The sequence below is a fragment of the Monodon monoceros genome, unplaced genomic scaffold (assembly GCF_005190385.1).
Source record: "Monodon monoceros isolate NGI ecotype Baffin Bay Population unplaced genomic scaffold, NGI_Narwhal_1 Super_Scaffold_20, whole genome shotgun sequence".
Classification (NCBI taxonomy): domain Eukaryota; kingdom Metazoa; phylum Chordata; class Mammalia; order Artiodactyla; family Monodontidae; genus Monodon; species Monodon monoceros.
Genome location: NW_021703777.1, coordinates 66,024,671 through 66,047,416, shown reverse-complemented (window position 1 = coordinate 66,047,416; position 22,746 = coordinate 66,024,671). Strand labels below are relative to the sequence as shown.

At 37.4% G+C, this 22,746-nt stretch overlaps 1 protein-coding gene across 7 annotated transcripts in view; it reads right to left on the bottom strand.

The window, feature by feature from the left end:
* The window catches only part of FRYL (FRY like transcription coactivator), a 244,767-nt gene continuing 222,021 nt past the window's right edge, over positions 1-22,746 (bottom strand). For 5 of the 7 annotated variants that reach the window (XM_029235868.1, XM_029235870.1, XM_029235864.1 and 2 more), the window contains 9 exons: positions 18,401-18,651; positions 15,440-15,647; positions 13,797-13,946; positions 13,027-13,125; positions 7,310-7,378; positions 4,559-4,576; positions 3,640-3,750; positions 2,434-2,624; positions 594-2,110 (listed from right to left, as the gene is read on the bottom strand). In XM_029235868.1, coding sequence (XP_029091701.1) covers positions 1,852-2,110; positions 2,434-2,624; positions 3,640-3,750; positions 4,559-4,576; positions 7,310-7,378; positions 13,027-13,125; positions 13,797-13,946; positions 15,440-15,647; positions 18,401-18,651 — 1,356 coding nt within the window. In that variant the 3' untranslated portion in view covers positions 594-1,851. Of the gene's footprint in view, positions 2,111-2,433; positions 2,625-3,639; positions 3,751-4,558; positions 4,577-7,309; positions 7,379-13,026; positions 13,126-13,796; positions 13,947-15,439; positions 15,648-18,400; positions 18,652-22,746 lie in introns of all 7 variants that reach the window. The other 2 variants (XM_029235869.1, XM_029235867.1) reach the window with 1 other exon arrangement.

Genomic DNA, 22,746 nt, shown 5'->3' with positions numbered 1-22,746 from the left:
AAATACAACACAAACCAACAGCTACAATGCTTTTTTATTTTAACAAAAAGGATATAAGGAGGGTGAGAAAAATAGGGGATGGTAAGATAGGCTGTAAAGTGTGGTGTGTCTCCAGACACCCACCCCTCTCTTCCTGCCCCGCACCCAGAAGTTATTAAATAATTTAAAGGACACCATTTACAGTACCAGAACACCATCAAAATAATTGTTTTTATCAGGGTCAAAAAATACAGTGATTATGAATGTGCTGTGACCAGTTACAGAATTTTACAGGTAACATAACTCTAGTCAGCAGTCCAGCGGCGTGCACAGGGCCCTCAGTTAATGCACTTGAGCATAATTACATTTCTGGCAGGAGTCTGCACCACCAAGAAAAGGCAAAGCCAAGCATTTCATTTCTACATTCTAAACTCTGGAATCCCAGAGCCCAGTTTAAAAGAAAAGTCACAGTGGATAAGAGATGCATATAAAAAATACAAGGTGTTCCTTTCAAATCAGAGGAATTGTGGGACTACATTCATTTCTTTTACAAAATGCTATTTAAAAAAAGGACAGAGAATCCAGTTCATGTTATGCTACAGGCTTGGACAGTGAATAAGTATATTGCATGTTTTGGTAGTCAGTCTTCAGGCTTCCTTTCATCTTCCCCCATAGCCCCAGGTTCCTTTAGGGTGAAACATGTGAGTCCTGAATAAACATATAAAAATGCATTTGCATCTCTCTTCTTGAATTCTGCAGACTTGAGGGCCTGCAAGTCATATATTTTACCATCAATGACCACAATTTTTTCTTTAGCTTTGTACACCTCTTCTTGTATAACAGTGCATTGCACAAATGTACAAGAAAATACTGGTTTTAATCTATACAGTTTCTATAATAATTATGGAGTAAAATAAGTTAACTTTTCTAATGAGAAGAGCTGACGGGCAGCATACATCTTTATTTTACATTTTAAAGTCTCTGCAGGCATCTACTTTGGTTAGTTATCAACAATCGTAACATAAGCACTGATCAGAGAACTGAGCAGCATTCCAATAACGTTAACAGATATATTATTTCTTTTTGAAATACTGGGAAAGCCCAGTTTTAAAATATTATTAAAATGTTCTAACATTTACACACTATGAAGAGTTAGATCTAATAAAATAAAATTTTTTCAAAAATAATCTTGCAGTGCTCTTTTAGGCATGCTCTGAGACGTTATCACCAAACATCCATACCTTGAAAATATGACTATCACATATTCACACATCTCAGCTCGCACACACACACAATTCCTTATACAGACCAAAAGACAAAACACCCACGCCCTCATCCCACATGTTGGGGGGGAAAAAAAAAAAAATCAATGTTTTTTGCAAAGAAGTCTTTCTGTGTATATCCGTCCGACTGGATGTTCTTCATGTAGATGATTAACTGTCAGTTGTTGATTATGCTTGTGACTACTAGAACTCCAAGCATCTCTGCAGGTCTGCAGCTAAAATGAACCAGCCTCGATCTCAGCCTCATTTCACCTGCTTTCCAATGTCTCAGTATTAGAGGCCATCATTGCAGACATTCTTAGAATTCCTTTCTTTCTCCAGAAAGCAATGTATTTGTATGCATCACTTTTAGCCCTTTTCTTTTCACTTAGGTAAAGTAATTAAAAAAAATTCTTTCTTCATACAGTTATTGTGGGAGGTATTGGCAGCTGTTAAACGATTCGTTTTTTTCCCCTTCAGATCTGATTCTGACGTTCTTACTTTTTTACCGTGGTAAAGTTTGACAGTGAACTGCAAGGGTCCATAGAAGGTGCTCGTTAATATTCTTAATCGCCTTCAGTTTAGTCTCTTCCTAAATGCCTGAAGTTTCTCAGAATCCAGTGCTCACCAAATTTCCAATTGGTTTGGCCTGTGCTAGGAGTTGGTATGACTGCACCATGCGTAGAGACTCTCTTATTTCTAGATTAAGTTCCATCAATTTGTAGTTGGCTTCTGACATGTCCAGGTCAGAGCCTATGACTGCAAAGCTTCCCGTCTGGCCCAGGGTCTGGTGATGGAAATAGATGTGTAACAGTGTCTGGACAGGGTCATCTTCACAACTGCCAAAGATATCGTTGGGCCACAGAGATCTGAAAACACACAGTATTTTTAAGTCCTGAGACTCAAAGTAATTATTAAAGATAACTACTTTTAAGTTAATACCTATAAAAATAATTTCCTTTTGAATCACTGAGGATCTGTTTTAATATTTGAGCAAACATTAATGTGAAAGTATCACAGAATGAACAAAATCTAAAATTGGTGTCATTTCATTGGTAACTGTACAAAATAAGGTCATGTTTTCCTTTCACAAAGACATAATATTCAAACATCAAACTGAAAACCAAACCCAATCTTTATCAACTTCCAGTTAGGTATAAAGGCATCTCCTATAAATTCCTTCACAATTTACCTGAAAGCTTTGACTTGTGCTACAGCTGATATAAATTCCTTATTTTTCAAAGTTTCAATTAAAGTATGAATGGCAGTTTCTATAGTAGTTTGTGCAGCTTTGGAAATGTCAATTTCTTCATTTTCTGAGGCGGACTCGGCTTCTTTGAGGATACTTTCCAACTGGGCAAGTTCCTCTGACATGTTGAAGACCTAAAAGAAATAAATATACCTTAAAAGGATCAATTTGTATGTTCAGTAACAACAAGAGCATTTACTTGGCTGTGAAGATACATCTAATGGTGGCAGTATTTTCTCTTAAAGATTATTTTCAACGGTTAAACTTAGTCCTTATGGGCAGTTAATATTTCGAGTTCTCTATTCAGTTGGAATAAATAATTTCAGCTGCCAAATAGTAGTCTTTACTCTTGATAAAACAGGTGGTCTTAAGTGTAATAACTGTTACATTGTAATAAGTTAAAATAATTGGTTGCAACCAATGTTTATATTGGTTTTAACATGTGATATACACTTCATCTTGGATAGTAAAAATACATTTATGTTATTTTTTTTTTTGCTAACAGGCCTGGAATTATGGGATGATCATGAAAAAAGATTTTGACAGTAATGAGAAGTCTTTATGTTTTAAAGGGTTACTTACCCAGGGTATTTTATATAAACCAGTACGTGTTTATTTTAAAAAATAAATGTAACCACTTTAGATTAGAAAGCGAAGTGATTTCCTCGGTGATAGTTTTGGTACCAGTGGTTGACAAGGGGGAAAAAGACTCAAGTCCCTACTTTTGAATCTATTCATGACACGATTTCTAACATTCGCAGTGCTCTTGACATGTTTATTCTTGTGTGCATTACTTAAACTATAGAAATACTATGTGGACAAGACGTTAGAGGCTTTCATAGTACAATCTTGTCTTTATTGAATTGACGTGCTTTACTTCATTTTTGATTACAGATGATCTGTTGCTGCTACTGCGATCTTTAAGGTCTGGGATCTTTTAAGATCGCTGGATATCTGCCGTCACATTTACGAACAGGTCCTGAAATAGTACATCATTTCAAAAACCAATAATGCTTAACTGGGGTGGGGGCCGGGGGAAGATTCACTATAAGCGACTTTTCACTTCATTGCTCCTGCAAGGAAATATGTATGCATGTATTTTAATTTCCTAGAATCAGCTACTAATGCCTAGTACAACTGAATATTTACCTCTGCTTCATTTTTAATTGTGTTTACTTGATTGATAAGTTTACAGTAGGCTTGGAACAGAAGCAGCAATTGAAAATGCAATTTGTATAACCTTCGGCAGAGCTCCAGTTCCTAGAAATAAATAACACTGTGTTAAATTTAGGTGTTATTTTCCATATTTGACTAGACAACATATTTCAAATAAAAATTTATAAGTAAATGTTAAAATCTGTTCTGAGCTTAATTTTTCTGCAGTAAGCAAGTTAATATGGTATGAAGTTGATGAAAGACAGATGAAAGATGCTCTGAAGACTGGGATTAAAATAAAAATTTAAAGATTATTGGTTACATAATTCATTTTTAGTGTGAAGCACATTTTCACATTAGACAAACAATTTTTCAGCAGGCAATAAATAGAATGCTTTAAAAAGAATTCACTAGAACTTAAAACTTTAACTTCATAACGAGAAGAATTTACAAGTGCATATACTCTTGCCACACTGAGATGTACATCTCACTGCGTTTATCAACAAGTGCTTGATAAAGCAAAAAGTAAAACTCTGGATAACCTCTCACCTAAAAAGTAAGAATAGTTTGTCTTTAAAATGAGTTCCTTTTTTTTTTTAAAAAAGCAAATTTGTAATCTCACTGAAACAAGACAATGAAATTAACAAATGCACTTGGATTCTTAAAATTAAGCAATATAAAAGGAGACATGTTAGAGATGTGTAAAAAGGCAGCGCTAGTTGTACAGATTAATTATAACACCTCATTGTCTTTGTAGGACTGAAACATTTCATGGATTAGGGCTATGCAAAACTGAAGCACACACTACTCTTAAAGCAGTCCATGACAAAACATTGCTAGGTCACAAATGGCAAATGAAAACCAGTTTGTCTGACATGGATAAGTAGTCTATAAATTAAGACAGGTCACTTACTGCTAGAATTTCCATTTGCTAAGCAAGAAGGTGATCGGGTCACAAAAAATACAAAGGAAGAAAAAGACCAAGAATTAGTGTAACAAATCATTTTAACTAGGGTCACAGATGTCCCAGGCAAACTGAAGAACATTTAAAATTACACCCAAAAGAAAAATTTATGATGCTATTTCCAGAATAAAACTTCTTAGACATTTACTGTAACAATCCAGGGTGTTTTTTCACTCTTTGCCAAATAACAGCTAAATTACATTTAGGCTATAGTTTATTTCTTGTGCAAAAGCTACAAAGAATAAAACTAGTGGGATATTGGGAAAGTTGGCTACTGAAAGTGGTCTTCTATCTGGGTTTTTATAGCCTTTCCAAAAAAAAAGCCAAATAAATTTCCGTTAGTAAAGTGGAAAACTTCTGATTAGAAAATATGAAATGATTTGCTCTTCTCAGAAAATAATTGGTTTATAATTTTATGTAATATGTATTTGCCCATGAGAAGATTCTCTCTGGCATGGCTCATTCTGGGTTGCCTACCCTTTGCTGTCTAAGTCCTAAGTTGCCATAATTAGTGCTGAATCGGAAGGTAAAATATTGAGAGCAGTTGTGTGTTTTAAATTGCACTGCAAATGTAATTTAGTAAACCTCAGAAATTCAACCCAACTAGGTTTGAATCAAACGAGATAACGTAAAATACACCGTGAAACATCCAGGTTATGGAATATTTTAAAATTGTTACATTAAAATATACAGCAACTTAGACCTAGTCTCATTAATGGAGAAGAATGACTTCTAATTAAAACAGCAATCGCCATAATGTAAATATTGCTTCTAAAAGTCCTTTTTGAAATCTGCTTTTCTAAATAGTTTCCTCTGAAGCACTGTTTATATAACATTTATTCCTATCAATTTAGAAGGGATTTGCTAAGCAAAGGTGAACTTCAGCTCCGTACTGCTTACCATAAATTATGTAGATGGTCATCCTGTGACTGTTAGTTGAGCACAATCCAATGTCAAACATATTAGCATATCTAAATTTCTGAGGTTTTACTTACAGTTTTATATGGAAACTAACAACAATTTGAGCTTTTAAATATTTTTTTTTCACTTCCATTAGCATAAATAAAAACTGACTCTACACACGTATTATCCAGAGCATCTACTTTGGGATGTAATGGAAAAGAAAATCACTGATAAAGTTTACGATCACAACTGTAGGAAATAACACAGACGTAATTAATTTCATAGCTCTGAATTGCTAGAAATCACGCTAAATATGTTAACACTGTACATTTAAAAATATTGCTTTTTAGTGTACTGAAATTTGCATATACAGTCTTCATTTACTTTTAATATGTACTGATTGCTTATTATGCAAAAGACTATACTGGTATACAGCAAAAGACAATACATAATGTGCAAAAAGGGACCCCTGCTCTCAAGGAGCTGAATGTGAGAGGAGACCTAAGATATCAGTGGAAGTCTTCAACGTACAGAGTTTTCAGTTTTCACTTAGTAGAAAACCTCAAGCTATATTAATTGACACAGACTCCTGGAGGTGGAACTCATTTTCTTCAAGGTAGAAGGGGTATAAGAAATCACTTAGTCTAACCACCTAATTTATATATGAGAAAAGCAGTTTGTTACTTGCTTAAGCCATAGTGGCAAAGACAGAATTAGAACCAAAGGATCTAATTCTAGTCTGGGGTTAATTTCTTATCTTGCCTCGTTTCTTTCTTTACACAGATTATTTGACAATTTCTTTATGACAGAGCAGGATTTGGAGTCAGCCTTCCAAGGTTTGAATCTTAATCTATTTACTTACTGAGTCTAGATAAATTAGCTTCTCTGAGCCTCAATTTTAATTTGCATATACTTTTTCTCATTTATTTTAAAATATTTATTAATTGCTTATTATGTATCCTCATCTGTGTAATGGGGCTAATTACAACATCCACTAGACAGAGCTGTAAGGACTGAGATAATGAATGTGAAATGCTCAGCACAGTGCCTGGCAAATAGTTTACATTTATTGAGAGTATACTGTTATTTTCTCAACATTTCAGTTTTGTAAAGCTTCACATTTTTATTACAATAGTACAATAACTTACAGTGACTAGAAATCTGTAACAATCTGATGTTGTAAAAGGTTAGAATTCTCACGTCAAATGCAAAGGGTGTTAACTGATTAATACGTGTTCCCCATATGAAGTTATACTTTTATTAGAATGATTTGTAGGTCTTAATTTTATCCTCCTATAATGTATGTGTTACATATGTGCACTTTTCTCTAAGCAAATATATTACTATTATTTTCACTGAATTTTATACTAGCAAAACCCATAATTTATCCAATCAGAATTTCAGCTTCGGAAGGGCTAGTATGAATGTATATAACATTACTCAGGTTCGATATCCTGACCAGACTATTTATCTGTAGAGTACTAATGCAGAATGAAAAAATGTTTAGAGAGGCAGATGCAACTAAAAGTCAACTTGGACTGTCCAGATATTCATTGAGCTTATCTATGGAATGTTATTAAGCTTCAGTCATAAGCTGGCCGTTCATTTTTATTAAAGTGGATTTTTCATTACTAAGCCAATATTCCATTGAACCTAACTTTTACGAAGATTGTTCTGATAACAAAAATGAAAAATGTTACAAATATTCTTTATTTCTAGGAATATCAAGGACATTTGAGCATACATATTATTTTACCTGATACAGAAATATAGGAAAACTAAGAATAAGAAACTTACTTGTGCATCTGTGTTTATCCTATACATGTCTTCTTTGGCACCAAATGTCCTCTTACAATTGTCTAACCACTGAAAAAATAAAAAACAGTAAATTTTAATACAGTAATTGCACAATGCATAATGAAATTGGTACTGTAATGGCCTGCTCATATAAAACAACAATCTTGGACTTCCCTGATGGTGCAATGGTTAAGAATCCGCCCGCCAATGCAGGGGACACGGGTTCGAGCCCTGGTCTGGGAAGATCCCACATGCCGCGAAGCAACTAAGCCTGTGCGCCACAACTACTGAGCCTGCGCTCTAGAGCCCGCGAGCCACAACTACTGAGCCCACGTGCCACAACTACTGTAGCCCGTGCGCCTAGACCCCGTGCTCCGCAACAAGAGAAGCCACCGCAATGAGAAGCCTGCTGGCCGCAACTAGAGAAGAGCCTATGTGCAGCAACAAAGACCCAAAGCAGCCAAAAATACTAAATAAATAAATTAATTAATTTAAAAAATAAATAAAACAACAGTCTTAAAAAGTGAACTTGAATTTCTAGGACTGGTTGTAGACATAGACTTTCATCTCCATTTGAGCTGAATCATTTGTATGCAACAAACCCAAGCAGAGGATACTGTGTATGTGGCTACATGCACACGCTGGGGACGGTTTACTAATGGAAACACAATCAGCTGTCTTCTATTCCAGGGCCTTGTGGCGCTCCATTTCAGTAAAGAATATTCATTTTGTAGATTTTATGGGAAATCTTCACAACCTATACCTGACCTTTGTCTAATGTAAGATGGGGAAATGAAAGATGGGCTTCCTGTCCTGTCAATTTAATAAAGGCAACTTAGAAAGAATTAACCAGGTCCGTTTGCTTATCGGAAGTGTAATTCTCAGAAGACTTGTGTCACTTTTAATTAGTGAAACAGAAACTAAAATACATTTTAAATCTTGTTTTTGTTTCTTTTTTCTTCCTTTTTGGACAGCAATAAATGACAAACATATTATCTCCAATGAATATTGAATACAGAAGCCAAATGTGGATTTTCCTTTTCCAGGGGCTGGTCCTAAAGATGGATATTTATTTAAGGGACCTTTTCCTCGGTCAGATAAAAAGAAAATAATAGCACTACGGTTTAGTGGGGAAAAGACACTGGAGTCATAGAATTTCCAAGCTAAAGTGAAAGCTTAGAGCCTTCAAGTTAAGCTCCTGGGTTTCCACGGTTTGATATTATTAATATTACCAGTTCTTTCGACTTCCTAGTTCTTTTTGTGTGATAGATTAAATATAATAAAACGAATATATATATATATATATATATATGAAGTCATTAGGACTTTGAGAAAAACTACTAGCTACGTTTTTACTCTGAAAATATTTCAGTAGTAGACATTTGAAATTCTCAGTTGTAGCTGTTAATGGTCTACATGCAAAGAATGAAAATTAAATGTCTCGGTGGTTTCAAAACAATCTCTTTGACCTTATGTCCCTTTTATCCTGGTTCCTCAGCCTACACGGGCCCTCAGGCTCTTTACTTGACAGCCTCTCAGAAGAAAAACATGTTAGGCTTTCCTAGTAAGATACAGCTGCTGGCGGTCACTGTCAAAAGCTATCTAGCAGATTTCTTTATATGAGCAAAATTCAGTTGACATCTATCATGGAATCTGTACCTTAATCTTTATTCACTCAAAATGTTAAAATGCCTATACACTTCATCCTCATCGCAAGTCCAGCCCAGTTTGTCCAAGTATACTGATACATTTGAAAAAAATACTTTCAATTGCTTATTTAATGGCTTGTTCTTACTAGATATAATTTTTTTATACTGTATGCCTATGATATGGCATTTGGGGGGCACTATTCAAAGTAATTATTTCTAATTTTTATTCCGTTACAAGAAAAGTCCCAACCCTATTGTCCCGTGGCTACACACTGGCCTGCAAAAGTACAGGTCCACACCTTCCCAGTCAGTGTATACAAGATACAGTGTACAGAATACCCTCCAACTCACATGTAACAGTCCTCCTGTCATTATGGATTTTTTTTTTTTTTCCCCCATGATGGATTTTTTTTTTACTCAAGGCTCAAATAAAGGTTAAAATTTAACTGGAGAGGTTTGGCTTCTGGGTATGATGGGGTAGCTTGTATAAGGCCGGTCCTCCAAGAACAACTATGGAAGCTGAATACCACCAGCCAGGAGGATTTAGGGAGTCAGAGAAAAGTACTGAAGGGAGCTGTACATTGACTCCAGCATTACCCTAGGGGACTTGCTCATTGATGTCCATGGGCTCAGAAGCTGAACAAAAAGTAGTGGCTTATAGTTCACTGGGCTGGGAAAACAGGGCTATCACAGGTAGTGAGGTACTGAGGGCCAAGATCCTGGAGAAGAGATAACTGCAGAGAAGGGAGCCGACCAATCTGTGTGCAGTTTGCTCTTGGGGCACTTGTTCCTATATCTGTCATGTGCAGGAGGAGAGGCTAAGAAAGCAAGTAATAGCATCTGGGAGGATGAAAAGGTAAGCAGAGACTTTCTGGTCTCGTGGTGCTGGGGAGATGAGATAAAAATTGTTCAATCCCTGCCAAGAGAGCAGGGTCCTGATAAATACCCCAGGCTTTCACCTGTGATCCTTAGAAGACTCAAGGAATAATAAAAGAATGTATAACTAAAAAACTATTAGAGGGGAAAAACTGAATAATGAAAAATCGTTGATAGAAAAGAAGAAAGGAAGGAAAAAGTAACAGAATAGATGGGATAAGAAATGGTGAGATGGTAGCTTAGGAAGGAATCAAATTCATTTTTCTCTTCCATACAAATATTTTAATGGATTCGGCACAATTTACCGAACATTCTTTTCCTACTGCATTGCCGTAGAGCCTTTGCTGTAAATTATATGGTTCTATATGTGTGGGTCTGTTATGTTCTATTGGTCTATTTGTCTAATTTTATGCCCGCACTACACTCTTTTGAGATTTTTAATAGGTCTTACTGGAGGTAGGTCTCACTCTGTTGTTTAGACCTTGTTGTGGCTCCTTTTGGACAAGATTTGGAAGCCATTTTCTGTCGAGGGCAGACAGTAAATATTTTAGGTGTTGCAAACCATAGATTTTCTGTTGCAACTATTCTGTGTCACAGTGCAAAAGAGCCATAGACAATAGGTAAACAAATGGGATGGCTATGCTCCCAAAAAGTTTATTTACAAAAACAGGCAGGGAGCCAGATATGACCTGAGGGCTATAGTTTCCTGACCTGTGTTCACGACTGTACAGCCTGTCAATTTCCATTAATATATTGTCTGAAATTTGGAATGAGATTGCATTCAATCTATAGATCATTTTGGGGAAAAATGACCTCACACTGTTGCGTTTTTTTGATTCATAAACATGGTATAGCCTTCCATTTATTCGGGAGGCCTTTAATTTCTCTCAGTAATAATTGAAATTTTCTGTGTGGAGGTTTAGCACATCTTTAAATAGACTTAATTTGTAGGTATTCGATGTTCTCCTGTTGTAAGTGGTATCTATTGCTGTATAACCAACCGCCCCTAAAACTTAATGGCTTCTTAAAACAACAAGATAAATCTTTGTGTTGGCTGGGAGTTTTTCCTGGTCTTGCCTAGGGTCACTCATGAGTCTACAGTCATCTGATGGCTTGACTGGGGCTGAAAGTTCCAAGCTGGCCTTCCTCAAGTGTCTGGTATGCTGGCAGTCAGCTGGATGCCTCCACTCTCCTCCACATGGCCTCTCATCCTCCTGGAGGCTGGAGGTCAAATAGTTTTCCAGAGTTTGTTCCAGTTTACACTCTGACAGGCATGATGGCAAAGGTAGAAGCTGCAAAAGACCTCTTAAGTGCTAGTCTCAGAGGTTGCACAGCATCACTTCTTAATTTGATTGGTCAGAGCAAGTCACAAGGCCATCCAGACTTAAGAGGTGGGAAAATAGATTCCATCCCTTTGATGGGAGGAACAACAGCAAAGTCATATTGCAAAGAAGCGTGGACACAGAGGAGCATGATTCATGGGGACTATTATCACAGCAATCAACCTCCTAGGATAGACAGAGATTTCTGAAAACACAAAAGCACTAACCATAATGGAAAAGATGGATTAACTTGGACCTAAGTAAAATGAAAAACTTCTGTTGATCAAAAAAATGCTATTGAGATAGTGGAAATGCTAGCCACAGAGGGGGAAAAAATTTGTAATTCATACATCCAGTAAAAGGTTTGCGTTTAGAATGAAGAACTCCTACAAATCAATAAGAAAACCACAAATAACCCATTTACAAAATTGGGCAAGATACTTTAGGCACAATTCACAAAATAGCTAAATGAAGAAGAAAAGGTGCTCAAACAGTCATCCGACAGATGCAAAATAATATCATGAAATACTACCTCACATCCACCAAAAATGACAAAATGTTAAAAGTTGGCAATACCAAGTGGTGGCAAAGGGATTAGGGCATGGTAACTCCTGTACACCCTTCTGATAGGATTGTAAATTGATGTAACCTCTCTTAGAAAACTGCTTGGCAGAATCTACTAAAGTTGAACAGATGTATACCCTGTGACCCAGCAATTCCACTCCTAGATAGATATCCAACAGGTATGTGAACATATATACGTAAAAGACATGTATAAGAAGTTACACAGCAACATTATTTGTAACATGGCCAGATCTTGCCCGATACTTTCCTGCTACTGAAAACTCTCCTCTTCTCCAATCTGTCATTACTATTTCAGTCCAGATATAAGATCACTACCCCCTTAATAAGTATTTTCTTATACCATATTCTTTTCCTGAGATAATCCCCCAATCTAAAATTAACGTCTGTCAAGGACTAAGGTTGCATCTCTATTCCATGAAGTTTTCCTATCAGCCAAAAGGGACCTCTCCTTGGAAATCATACATTTGGTTTGCATCCGTTCTCTGTTAGACCTGTATGATTTGCCAGTACTTTTATTTATAGCTATAATTTAAACATTTGTTCCTAATTATTCATGCACAGTATCTGTGCTTTATATTCCTATCTAGAGTATTTAGGGAATAAGAAACAGGTTTAACACTTCATTTTTCATAGGCCTTTACATGTGATAGATATTTAGTACTTATTAATGAAAGACTCATCTCCTATTCTAGGGGAAAAAATGCCTACTGTATGCAGTTTGTGTGAAAAGGAGAAACTTTTTTTCCTTTAAGTTTTTCTGCCCCTGCCAATTGAAAATATACTGGATTTACTCTCAGGGAATAGAACGACTGTGTTTTGCAGTGCCACACTGGAGTTAAACATTTCTTTGCAGGTAGTATCTATAATACACTGTGTGCTTCTTTCTCCCTTTGCTTGCCCACGTACACATACACATCACAGGAAAAAGAGGACCACTTTGTCACAGGTTGCAGATTTTTCTGGACCACAACATCACTGTGCCTTTCTCAGGGAAATACTGCCTTTATACCCCAGCTTGCAATGTTGACAGCAGCTATTATAGTCTCAACACAGAAGCATTTTATAAAGCTCATTTTCCATTGTGCTCTTAGGCTCTTAGAGGGCCAGTTTCTAAAAGCTAAATATAGGAATTTACTGGACAGAGAGCTCCAAGGCCCCAACATTCTCAGTATAACCCTGAGGCAAGTGTTAATAGGTTCTGTTTTCCATCTCAGCTATTATGCCAGGTTAGCGCTTCTAGTGTCACAAGCAACTATTTTATTTTACATGGTAAAAACAGACTGACCTGCTCAGCTGCTTCTCGTTTGGCACTGTATGTATCCAGGTGCTCTTGCAATTCCAAAACACTGAACTTGAGTGTTTCTAGCAAATCACAGGACATCAGCTGTCAAATCAGAAACACATTGATAAAGGTCACCATTTCTGATCACAATCCTGAGACCAAAAACTTTGGTTTTCAGGCCAGCTTAAGCCGGCCTCCCTAACTGTACGCTGTCCCATACTAAGGACTGACCTTTCACTGAAACAGAGGAGAAGTGCAGTGCAATGTCAGAAGGATAAGCATGCCTTCAACTGCCTTCAAAAATGGGCTCAGGCAAAAATGGCATGTCAGTCCAGGATATACCTTAAAGGTAACACCCTTGAAGCTTTTTTAAACCTTAATTCTTTAAAAACCTTAATACATCATCTACAGGCGTGCTTGGACACAAGTGGGGAAGACCAGGGAGTTCTGGGTTCTTCATGGGGGGAGGTCTAGCCCTCTCCTACCCGCTTTTACTCAGGAATCAGGAAAAGTACACATCTCTAGAGCATGATTTTTCAGCTTCCCCATCTAGGACTCTGTGGAGGGTGAGGGCAGGGAGAGGCCAGAATCAGAAATAGTCACAAGCCACTGCATATAATACACGGGAATTATATTCTGCTAGATATTTATAATCAAGTTGAAAATATGAACCTTCAGACTTCAAAATTCTGAATTACCTTAAAAAAAGACCGTTTACTGAATGATGCCATTTCAATTCAGTTTTTATAATAAGCCCTCACGTTAAAACTTACTGTTTCAGCATCCACAAAGACTGTCGGGCATTCTGAACACATCAGCATCACTTCCAGTGAACTTTTAAATTTGGTACCGATGCGTTGCAGACTCTCACCAAGAAAGGTGACTGCCTCATTAGTTATGTCTCCAAACTTTCTTTGAATTGACTATGGAGAAAACATAAGAAAAATGTTAGTATTTCATATGAAAGCCTTTTTTCATGTTTAAGTAAAAAAGCGTAATTTATAATTAGAGCAACCTTTTATTTTAAAACTATTATTGTAGTGATATATAGAACTCTTAAAACTGATCTGTAAGTCCTTGTTTTTAGGCACTTCTGTAGGAAACATGGTAATTTCTAAAAATGATCAAAACAGTATTTACAGAACAGTATTCCTGAAAAAAGAAAAACTATTGATACAGGCCATTCATCTCCCCATTCCTGAGGTTTTTTCATTAGGAAAGACAGAAGGAATACATGCTATATACGCTGTTGGAAATAAAAGTCCTCACATGTGTGAGGAATTAGCTCTTCTAAAGTTAAGTTTCTACCTGAAAGAAACTTTCAGTAAAAGTAGTGTACTCTCCTTGGCTCTGAGCTGCCTTCTGACTTTAAGTCATCAAAATGCATCAAGGGTAATCTTCTCAAAACTCAAGAATATTCAATCACATAAAACAATCAGACAGTGCCTGACCCATAGTGAGCACTCAATGAATTAGTGTCATCAACAGTGTAATTACTATACAAATACTTAACGTGTACCTACATGTATATGTGTAGCACCATTAGCTGTCATGATTAATTAGAAAAAAAAAAAAAAGCATAAGCCACAGTCTTGGGCATCAAGAAATTTATATCTCTGGCATGAAAAGAATATAAATAGAAACCCGAGTAGCAATAATGCTCCAGGTAATAAGCACTAAAGAACTTCCAGGAGGGAGAGACCGAAGGTTGGAGTGGTTGGTTGGGAAAACCTCAGAGAGAATATGTACTGAGCTGGGTTTTCTAAGATGGGCAAAGTTGCTGAGGTAGGGAGGAAAGGTGGCAGGTAGTTTGGAGAATGATGACTTAAATGGTGGCATTTCTCTCTGCCTTGGTTCCCCTAGCTACAGAATGCTAAAAACACATCTACGTTACATAGGTCTATTGTAAGAATTACTTAATGTAGAACATTTAGCCTAGCGCCTAGCATGTACTGAATGCTCAATAAATGTCAGCTCATATTATTTTTAGGGCTGGAAGCAACCCTGGCTAAAATTTTTAAGGTCCCCACACAGTGATGAAAGTGCCAATGAATTTAACACTTTATGATAAGTTGTCTTATGATACTGACGTAAGCTCCTTGAAGGCAGGAACCATGCTTTATATTTCTTTGGTGTCCTTGAAAGTGCCTAGCACACTGCAGAAAACTTATCAGATGTTGTTCTGAAGTTTTACTCTAATTGCCTTAGAGGCGATATCGGTACTAGTCATTGTATAATGTCCCAGCAGTGCTACAGTGTCGAAGTGTAAATTTAAATATCACTATCTTAGGAAAATAAAAAATTTTTAAAGGGAATCAGTGGGAATATTAAAATTTGAGATACTGATTTTGGCCAAAACCCCGTAACTTTATCAGGTAACTATAATATGAATTCAGAAACCCTAAACCTCACTGACCTGAAACAGCCTAGAAAACACGTGAAAAGTAAACACTGCACAGGACCCATCGGTGTCAGACAGCATCTGGTTGACGTGACAGCGCCAGGCTTCTTCTTCATCATCGTACGCTACTGGCTGAAAAGCGGCTATGATGGCAGAAAGAAATGGTGATGGCAGAGGTGATGTCTGTGCTTCTGGAAAACCATCTTGCTCTTCTTCATCTTGACTGTTAACACAGATATCATCATCATAATATTATCACAAAAGAATGCACTCAATTACTTAAAATAGTTTGTCATCTAACATGGATTATTTTTTACTCGTATATACACATTGATTTAGAAAATGTGCAACCACCTAAATTTTGTGAGGAAGCACAAACAAGCAGATTTTCTTATTCATCCTGTTCTTTCTAGCATCTTGTTCTTTCTTAGCATCTTTGGAATTAGAAATCTAATTTCACATGACCAGCTTACAACAGCTCAAGTCCTAGCATAGGCCAGGGCTATGGAATAATTTCTGTAACTTCTATGAATAATACAGATTAGAATGCTTTCATTTTAAATGGTCAATTTTGGAGGCTTTTTATTTGAACAGGCCCAGATTGACAATGATAATATTTTTAAAGTTTTTGTCATGTACTTTTATGTCAAGGGCTATATATTAGGTGCTTTATACAGATTGTTTTCATTCAATCTTCACAGCAACTCAAGGACAATTAAGTACTATTATTATCTTGATTTTTTACCAGTGAGAAAACAAAAAGTTCAGCGAAGTTAAATGATGTGCCTAGGCTACTGGGTAGGAAATGACAGAGCCAGAATTTGAAGCCAGGACTTCAAATGGGACCAAACCCAGTGTTAAAGCCATGACATATACTATATGCCTAGCAGTATGGCAGTAACAGATCTGACTCAAAGAAACATAAGGCCTGGCCATTTTCTTTGAGAAATTTATAATCCCCACAGTCAGATAATACATACAAAAATGAGACAATGGGAAAAGATGGAGATGTATTTGGGTTGGGCATCCTATAAGGAAATGTGTGACTCTGGGTCTTAATATTGCGTATTTCACATTACAGAGTAGCTCCACAAGGCTTTATAGAAATTACGGAGCAATTCCTATGGAAGAGAGGGATCTGAGAAGACTGGGGTGGGGGGGGGAAGATCAAAATGAAGCAGACATTTGAAGTGAAAAATTCTATCTCAAAAAGTTTAATTTTTAAAATGTCACTGTGGTGATTGATTTGAACAAAATGTATCCTCTAAGCTTGAGTACATACACCCCTATATTTAGTAAGGATGTTTAATTCTATTTCAACTTCAGTGCTTGGCCAAAGTCAGCACTTTGGCTGCAGCCTTTTAGAAAGGCAGACAGCTGAGTATCTACCCCTGCATCATTTCTGGTGTCCCTTAACTTGTGTATGATCGATGAGTGAGTGATTGCATAGGCTACTGTCACATCCAAGTCAGTAATATGAACAAGGTGTGTCACCAAGATTTGTTGTTACCATCCGAATGTACACTTTCAAGTGTAGGTAGGCATTCCAGATACGCTGAGAGTGAAAAATCTCATGTGCTATATATGTTAAAACTCAATTATCACTTGAAGTACTGATATAAATGAAAAGCTTTTTTTTTTTTTTTTTTTGCGGTACGCGGGCCTCTCACTGTTGTGGCCTCTCCCGTTGCGGAGCACAGGCTCCGGACGTGCAGGCCCAGCGGCTGTGGCTCACGGGCCCAGCCGCTCTGCGGCATGTGGGATCTTCCTGGACCAGGGCATGAACCCGTGTCCCCTGCATCGGCAGGTGGACTCTCAACCACTACGCCACCAGGGAAACCCAAATGAAAAGCTTTTATTGTAGGAGTAAAGCTCTGATATACTTGATTACTTATAAAAATAATTATCAGGGAGCTTCAAACTGTTGAATAGGGAAATAAATACACTGATAGAGAGTGCATTAAATTAGATGTGCTTATAAAGAACATTATTTTGAGCCACAAATATTTATAAAATTAATTTAAAAAGCAAAATAGTAGATGTAGATTATATCATAAGTCTCATCATTATAGAACTGTTTGGTATTTAAGTTACATAACAGCCACCAAACTTTCTTTTAAGAACTTTATGTAATAATTGATTATTCAATTTTGTCAGCCCATGAGTGAAAAAAAGTCCTATTTGAGAATTCAACTATCACTTTGTGATAATTTTGAAGCTATGGTGCATAAACATTTAAAAGGAGCACTCTAACATCTGACAGTAGTAAGAAATGGTCCCTTTTGCCCATTATATAAGTCAAGCTTTAAAAATACGACTGTTGGGGCTTCCCTGGTGGCGCAGTGGTTGAGGGTCCGCCTGCCAATGCAGGGGACACAGGTTCGTGCCCTGGTCCGGGAAGATCCCACATGCCACAGAGCGGCTGGGCCCGTGAGCCCTGGTCCGGGAAGATCCCACATGCCACAGAGCGGCTGGGCCCGTGAGCCACGGCTGCTGGGCCTGCGCGTCTGGAGCCTGTGCTCCGCAGCCGGAGAGGCCACAGCGGTGAGAGGCCCGCGTACCGCAATAAATAAATAAAATGACTGTTGATAATAAAACTATAAAATAATTTTTGGTACCTATTTCAGATTTGTTCTGGTATCACAGAGTTCATTCCATGATTTTGATACTCAGTTCTGGCCATGGCCCAATATTGATTTTAACACTCGGCCATTTGGCATTTTGCCAAAATAGGCATTCGGTGTACTGCTAAATGCAGAATGCTCTTCAGTATGTTCTGAGAATGGCCTACTTGTTTTTCTTTAAGTGAATGTCAATTATAGAAAATAAACCCATCATAAAAATGAGGTAACTCATTTTACCTTGGAAACATACACAGGAATGAAAGTCCATTTACTAGAACAGAGGGTCATATTTGGGAGGGGATAGGAGAAAAAATATCACCTCATTATCGTGTCTGTGATACTGTATTCTCACCTAGACAGCCCAGAGAAATCCGCTTCCTCTTCTTCACATCGTTCATCCAGTTCTTTCAGAGCTAAGGTGACATCTTCTTCACAGACTGACCCGGGGTAGCTCTCCGGAGCCGAAGGCTCTGGCATGTCAGTTTCCTCTAAATCAAGAATCCCTTGACACACGAGAGAATCCTGCTGTTCTTGAATAATATACGACCCTTCATCTTCAAAGGCTGTAAGAACTTGTTCCTCCTTTAATACTGAGCCTGTATCCTGTAAAACAATTATGTTTTTTATGGCCTTGAAAAACATTAAAGAGAATTTTACCAACACAGAATAAATGACTATTGCCACCGACCTTCATCTATTTTACTAGGCAGTCTTCATTTACACAGTTTAAGTTTTGGAATTTTTGGACTCTGATCATATAAAATTGATTTTTAAAAATATTTCCAGCTTTAAAATATTTTGAAATTAAAATGTATCACCTATTGCCACTTAGAAACATCATGGAGATCTTTTTTCTCCTACTAGGATTTAGGTGTTTACTTAGAAATATATCCTTATATATATAACACCTTCTCTCATACATATTCTAATTCCACAAAGTATAACTTTGTATTATTACTATCAATTCTCTCTTATTTGAAATGTCATTTCTTTCATTATGCTTGAACCTTATATCCAGTGAATCATGGATATAAGAAGGGGAGGTAATTCAAAATGGTTAACCCACTGGTCCTGTGGGGCTACCGTGAATCAAGAACAGGTCCTGACCAATCAGGAGGCTGCTGAACGAAAACAGGGAGGGCCACCTGACTGGTTTAAGTGAGCCGAACACCAGAGATGTAAGATTTGCTTTCAGGTCATAAGACCACAGTAACTCATTTAGGTTTGAGTTCTGAGGCTGCTTCATCAATGAGTTAGAGTTCAGAGAACACTGGGAAACTTTAGACTGTTGTACTTTTGAGAATTAAATGAACTATAAACATTTGTCAATGGGGGAAATGATAATGGAAATGTGTGTTATAAAGTATACAGTGGGGACTTCCCTGGTGGTACAGTAGTTTAGAATCCGCCTGCAGATGCAGGGGACATGGGTTTGAGCCCTGGTCGGGGAACTAAGATCCCACATGCCACGGGGCAACTAAGCCCGTGCGCCACAAGTACTGAGCCTGCGGGCCACAACTACTGAAGCCCACACGCCTGGAGCCCGTGCTCCGCAACAAGAGAAGCCACCGCAATGGGAAGCCCACGCACCGCAACGAAGAGTAGCCCCCGCTCGCCACAACTGGAGAAAGCCTGTGCGCAGCAACAAAGACCCAACGCAGCCAAAAATAAATTAATTAAAAATAAAAAATTTAAAAAATAAAGTATACAGTGGTATTTCCTTCCTATCCATTGTAACATTACTGAAATAATGTTGCCATGTGCCTGGCGTGGAGTAAAAGTTCAACAGGTACTGGCTGAATAAATGAACTACCACTACTGAAAAAGAAAAATACTTCCGGGGTGTATATCATGTCATATCAGCACCAGTTTTAATTTGCATGGACATTAGTTCAATCAGTTTGAAAGTAAGCACTAATAGTCTCACAGCTTTAGGAATAAAGATGAACTTCTTTCAGTACTTAGACCTAAGGTTACTACTTAGTTCTACAGTAGTTCCTTATCTCTTTTTCATGGATAAAAATAGAATTTTCCTTCCAAAGTATGAAAAGTAAGTGAAATCCAGAGCCCCTGACCTCAGACCTCATCCGTAAAATTCATGTATAAAATGAAGGATTTTGACCAGCTTCTGGGCTGGGTGCTCTGGGATAAATTAATAACTACAATTAGTGTGCAAACTAATAATGGGGTTAGGCTAATGTACAAATGACGATAATATACAGTAGAGTGTGGTACATGTGAGGTAAATATAAGTGATATACAGAGGACTACTGGTACTCAAAGGGAAAGATCACACCTGGTTGAGGCAATGAAGACTAGTCTCTTTGGAGGAAACAACATACGGTGGGGCTTTGACAAAGATGGGGTAGCAATAGTGCTATGGACCAAAAGTTTCTGTCCCCTCAAAATTCCTATGTTGAAACCCTAACTCCCAATGGGATGGTATTAGAGGTATGGGCCTTTGGGAGGTGATTAGGTCATGAGGGTAGAACCGTCATGAATGGGATTAGGACCCTTATAAGAGGACAGAGAACTGGCTTGTTCTTTTCCCACCATGTGAGAACACAGCAAGAAGAGCTCCCAGGAAGAGAGCCCTCACCAGACAACGAACGGCTGGCACCTTGATCCTGGACTTCCTGGCCTCCAGAACTGTGAGAAATACATTTTATTGTTGATAAGCACCCCTGGTGACAGTATTTTGTTATAGCAGCCCAAGCTAAGATAGGCGGTGTCTCGGGGAAAAGGACTTAGAAGATATCGAAGGCACAGAAACATGGCAGGAAAACACAAAGTGTACTAAGGGAACACTGGTCTGGAGGTAGTTATGCAGGGAAAGCACAAACTCTTTGAGTCTTCACAGGATAGTACTTTATAAATAATATAGTATAATCATTCCTTCATTGCTCCAATAGCTTATATTCAGTACACTCTACTTAAGGTTTCCATCTGAATTTTTTTCTTAAAGATCTGGCCATTAAAGGGGTAAGCATTAGTTATTTGGAAAGATATTTTTCCTTCTACGTATCATGTTGAAATAACCCACCAAACTTCTTAGTTTAATGCCGTCACTTTTCATTAGTGTACACCTGTATTTTGTTGTCATTTGTTCTTGAATAATAATTTGAAAATAGATGTTTTACCTAAAATTATTATTATATAGTATATGCTGAAATTTTCTAATAACACCTAGAATGCATGAAGAGAGTGCTTTTTGGTTAATGGAATGAATTCCACTATTATACACAGAGGGTGAGAATCAAATTTTCTTGAACTTTACCGTATTACACAATGTCTGTCTCTCTCTTTCTTTCTCTCTCTCACACACACACACGCACACTTCCATTCCAAGTTTCATTTCCTATAAGGAATAATTTCTGTCACACATGAATCGGTATCTAAACTATTATAGATACTAGAAGAAATCCCTCTGTGGAGGTTTCTCTGATAAACACAAGGACATAATCTCTTCTAGAGTAATTTGTATATATTATAGAGAAGGGAAGGACACACTGGGCTCTAAATTTTCTGTCTTGAGGTGGAATGCTTTAGCCTATTACGTTTCTTCTTCCCGATATTAACATAATTTAAGGGGAAAAATTCAAACATTTCTAGGATTTTTTCTTTAGTTCATAAAATGTTTCATCTACTATAATTAACTGTATTCCTCTTCTTGAGAAACTGCTTTATAGCAATATGCATAGCATATGTAACTCACATATAACTCTATATAATAGAGTTCTGGTCTTATTTCAATATATTAGTGCTTTCACACTTTTTTTAAAGGCACAATTTTGGGTCATTTAACACTGTTTGGCACACCAGGGAAAAACAAATTAGGCCATCATATCCAGCAGATACAAGCTTGAATCATTCTCTTGTGGACAGCCATTCTTTTGGTGATTAATTTTAATGTCAGTAGAATTATTTCTAAAAGAAATAGTATGATTCAAAAATATCTCCTTCATTCTCATCTGCCAGTGTCACGAAGTTTACAGTGATACTGAACTGCACTACTGTAAAAGGGAAAAAAACCTAGTAAATTAAAGTGTTTTTCCTTCATTTAAAAAAAAGTATCCTCAGGAACTTTATAGTACCTCGGAAGTAGGCCCATTAGATATTGTCGGATGAATGAATGTCTCATCTGAAATAACACAATTTCCAATACGTGTGGAAATATATATGAATTTCCGATTCATTTCCAATAAATATGAATGATTTACAGGAGGTAGTTTACTAACTATGATTACAGCTATTTTAATTACCCAAAATAAAAGATTTCCCTGTTCGTTAACTACACAAAATTAAAGCACATGACCACTTAACCATACTGCTTTTGTTAAAAAGGTATTTCTAGGATCAGCCTGCTGTCTTCCATTGTTTCTAATGAGAATGTCTGTTGACCAGTAACATGCTATGAGGCACACCAGACACAGTAGATTAGATTAACTAGTAGCTAATGCTCATGTAGCAAGCCTCCCAACACTGAAAGGAACACAGTCTACTTAAAGCGCAGCTCTGCACCCCGTCAGCTCCCCCTGTAGACACTTTGCTGCCCATGCACTCTGTCGCTTCGGGACCCCCGATCTCCTGCTGATATTCTCCTCGTTTGTCTCCTCATCTCAGCCCCCTCCAATCCTCCCTCCACAGCTCGGTCAGAGACTTTACTAAAACACTGATCGGACTTTAACCTTCCTTGAT